General features: G+C 41.4%; 1 protein-coding gene across 2 annotated transcripts; it reads left to right on the top strand.

Moving 5' to 3' along the window:
• Nucleotides 1-567: 567 nt before the first annotated feature.
• Nucleotides 568-3182, top strand: nkx2.4a (NK2 homeobox 4a). 2 transcript variants are annotated; one of them, XM_047611326.1, is made up of 2 exons: nt 568-1223; nt 1762-3182. In XM_047611326.1, the coding sequence occupies exons 1-2, from the start codon at nt 854-856 to the stop codon at nt 2448-2450; spliced, it is 1059 nt and encodes a 352-aa protein (XP_047467282.1). In that variant the 5' UTR covers nt 568-853; the 3' UTR covers nt 2451-3182. The 2 variants fall into 2 exon arrangements, with proteins under 2 accessions (XP_047467282.1, XP_047467283.1); XM_047611327.1 differs by having other exon boundaries at nt 571-1223; nt 1789-3182.
• Nucleotides 3183-3496: the final 314 nt, after the last annotated feature.

Here is a 3496-nt window from a genome sequence, read left to right as displayed (position 1 = left end):
TGTCTCCAAAGCGCATCCAGTCTAATAAATCTAATCTATAATAATAATAATAATAATAATAATAATAATAATAATAATAATAATAATAAATAAATAAATAAATAAGGTATGAATTAGATATTATTGCCAGTTTACCCCTAAATAATTGATAAAGCTGAATGGTTAGTTTTGGCAAATATAATGTGAAATCGTGTGCCATACTTTGTTTGAATGCGAGGTAGTGACATACTCACAATTTGGATCCGTGTCCTTTCAGCATTTTGTCATTTTTGAGCCTATTTGGACTTGTCCCTCTCTGGTGGGGTAAAATGATGCTTAAGAAGCATAAATGAGCCGGTCATACAACTTCATTGTGCCTCTTTGATGATACTCGGTGGCCCTTGTGTCTGTTCAAAGTGCTCTCAAAGTTTCTAGAAAGAGTGGAATTCCCTACTGACGCAAAATAGTCATATGTGGTCAGATCAGCTGATGTGCAGAACATAATGGGGTATTCTCACCTGTTTATAGTCGCCAGAAAGTACAGAATCGTAAATATGTGCCGTCGTTTTATTCGCGTACACGTGTTAATATAAAGCAAAGTGCATTTTCATGAATTATTTCCCTAAAATGTCAATGACTATTGTTTGCTGGTTTAGGAGTTTTGCTCCGCCCCTCGTGTTTGTCGTAAACCTGGCTCCTGGCTCCAATAAACCCGGGCTAAGAGCGCCCTGGGCTCGCCTCCTTCTCCAAGGCGATCAATAGGATCTCAGGCGCACTACAAGCACTCTCTTACGTAGACATCCACCAAGGAGAGAGCCGATACAACAACACGGTTGATCTGCTCAAACACAAAAATCTACCTGCTTTCTGAATCATGTCGTTGAGCCCAAAGCATACAACGCCTTTTTCAGTGACAGATATTTTGAGTCCAATCGAGGAGACCTACAAGAAGTTTAGTGGCATGGATGGCGCAGGGAACCTAACCTCTCCACTGGGAGCGTACCGACAGCCTCAGGTGTCTCAGACGGGCATGCAACAACACTCCATGGGCCACAACGCCACCGTGGCCACCACTTACCACATGCCGCACAGCGTCTCCCAGTTCTCCCACAGCGCAATGGGGGGATACTGCAATGGAAGCATTGGCAACATGGGAGACCTTCCGTCGTACCAGGAAAGCATGCGGAATAGTGCAGCAGCAACAGGGTGGTACAGCGCCAACCCTGATCCAAGATACTCCACAAGTAAGTTCGTTTCTCTTTTTATTTACACTTTTCTTCCTGCAAACGAAAATGAATTTCACGGATGGCATCGGAAAAAGCACATGGGCAAATCGCCGTCGTATTTTAAAATTATAATTGATTGTGATGGAGAGCTAAGGATAAAAACGATTTCATGCAATAGTTTATAATGTTATAGAGAATCTTTAATTTAAGATTACATTATTGGCATTATTGTGATTAAACTGAAAAGGAGATCATTCTTTCAAGTCTGGCTCGACTTTTTTATCTTTGGCAAGTAACTACTGTATTTTTAAAAGAAATTATTACTATTATTATTATTACTATTATTTTCATTATTATTATTATTATTATTATTATTATTATTATTATTATTATTATTATTATTATTATTATTATTATTATGTGTTTTTAGTTGATGCTTTACAACCTCAATCCAACTTCAATTAATAACATAAATAATAACCAAAAGACTTTCAGGCGAAATAGTGTTCTCCTCTTCTGTTTATTGAACGCACGTATATGTATGTATATTTTTAAGTTTCTAGATTCATGGGACCTTCCACAGGTATGAACATGACCGGCATGGGGGGTCTCACAGGAATGGCGGACGCCACCAAAGCCATGCCAGTTCTCCACGCTGCGCCCAGGAGGAAACGGCGCGTCCTGTTCTCGCAGGCTCAGGTCTACGAGCTGGAGAGGAGGTTTAAGCAACAGAAGTACCTGTCGGCACCTGAGAGGGAGCACCTGGCCAGCATGATCCACCTGACACCGACCCAGGTGAAGATATGGTTTCAGAACCACCGGTACAAGATGAAGCGCCAGGCCAAGGACAAGGCAGCGCAACAGCTGCAGCAGCAGCAACAGGACGGTAACCTGTGCCAGCAGCAGGCGCAGTCCCCGAGGCGCGTGGCCGTGCCCGTTCTGGTGAAGGACGGTAAACCGTGCCAGAACGGCTCCAACACGCCAACGCCGAACCAGCAACAGGTACAACAGAATCAGCAACAAAGTCAACAACAGAACGGAGCCGGAGTCGTGCTCGCATCCTCGACTAGCAGCCTCAGCCAGCATCAAAGCCAGCAGCAGGTGAACGCTTTGGATCTGGAAGAGATGTCACCCAGCCCCCCCTCACTCCACAGCCAGCTCAACATGGCCCAGATAGACACATCTGCTGTAGATTACACCAGTAACATGGTCAGCTCAAACCTCCTCTACGGCAGAACGTGGTAGGACCTAATACAGTACTGTCACTTTCCACTTTTTCTATGTGAATCTGCGGATGAGCCCATGCAAAAGCAAAACACTGCAACATATATATCTTATATATATATATATATATATATATATATATATATATATATATATATATATATATATATATATACGTATATGCTGAGCTGAGGGCTGAAAAAGGGGGCCCTTTGGTGTTGGAGGGGACAAGGCGCACAGTGGCGCACCAGCTGATCAGGGCACATTTTCTTGACATCTCTGACAGGGGAGTCTATTTTTGAACATTACAGAAATGGCCGCCCTTGAAAGCAATTATGTCGTTTCTGGACCTTTTGTAATCCATGTTTTGGACCTTCCTCATGATGTTTTAAACGTAGTCTCTGTTGTTGAAACAAAAAGGAATGCTGCTTCACTTGAGTTCGGACTGTGGGGGGAAAGGTGGGATCAGGTTTGAAGTACACTAAGCCACCACTCCTTATTTGCGGTGATAACCTGGTATTTTATCATATTAATATTGTAAACTAATGTATTCATTTAGACTTATTGAATAAAGTAGGGACTTGTATATTTGGCTAACACACAAGAATGCGTTTAACTGTATAATAATCGTTATTGCGTCCACTTTTATGTTTTCTTTATTCTTTTGTAAGTTAAAAAGGAACAAATGCGTGATGGCTGCTGTATATGTTTCAAAACCAACTGAACGTTAACAATAAATAACTTGAAGTGTCAGAGCTATTCCTGGACAAGTAATTTTTTAAAAGGGATCTGTTTTGGAGTGCATTTTCATTATGTTGTGATTGAGACCAAATTGAGCTGGAAAGCAAGGTCGATGAGGGAGCCAGCATTGTTCAGGTGACATTTTGGAGGGCTGCCTTTCATGGGAGATGTCTGCAAGACTCTAAGACCGGGAAATCACTGACACTTTCCTGCAGGTTCAATACTGACTTTTAATTTATGCATTAATGAATTTATTTATTTTTTTTCCTTTACAAAATCTTTAATTATATTGATGTTATTTTATGTAATAGTCCCAGACCTTCGCT

This window comes from Mugil cephalus, chromosome 17 (genome assembly GCF_022458985.1).
Source record: "Mugil cephalus isolate CIBA_MC_2020 chromosome 17, CIBA_Mcephalus_1.1, whole genome shotgun sequence".
Taxonomy (NCBI): domain Eukaryota; kingdom Metazoa; phylum Chordata; class Actinopteri; order Mugiliformes; family Mugilidae; genus Mugil; species Mugil cephalus.
Note: the sequence above shows the minus strand (reverse complement) of the source record. Positions and strands in the feature narration are given on the sequence as shown.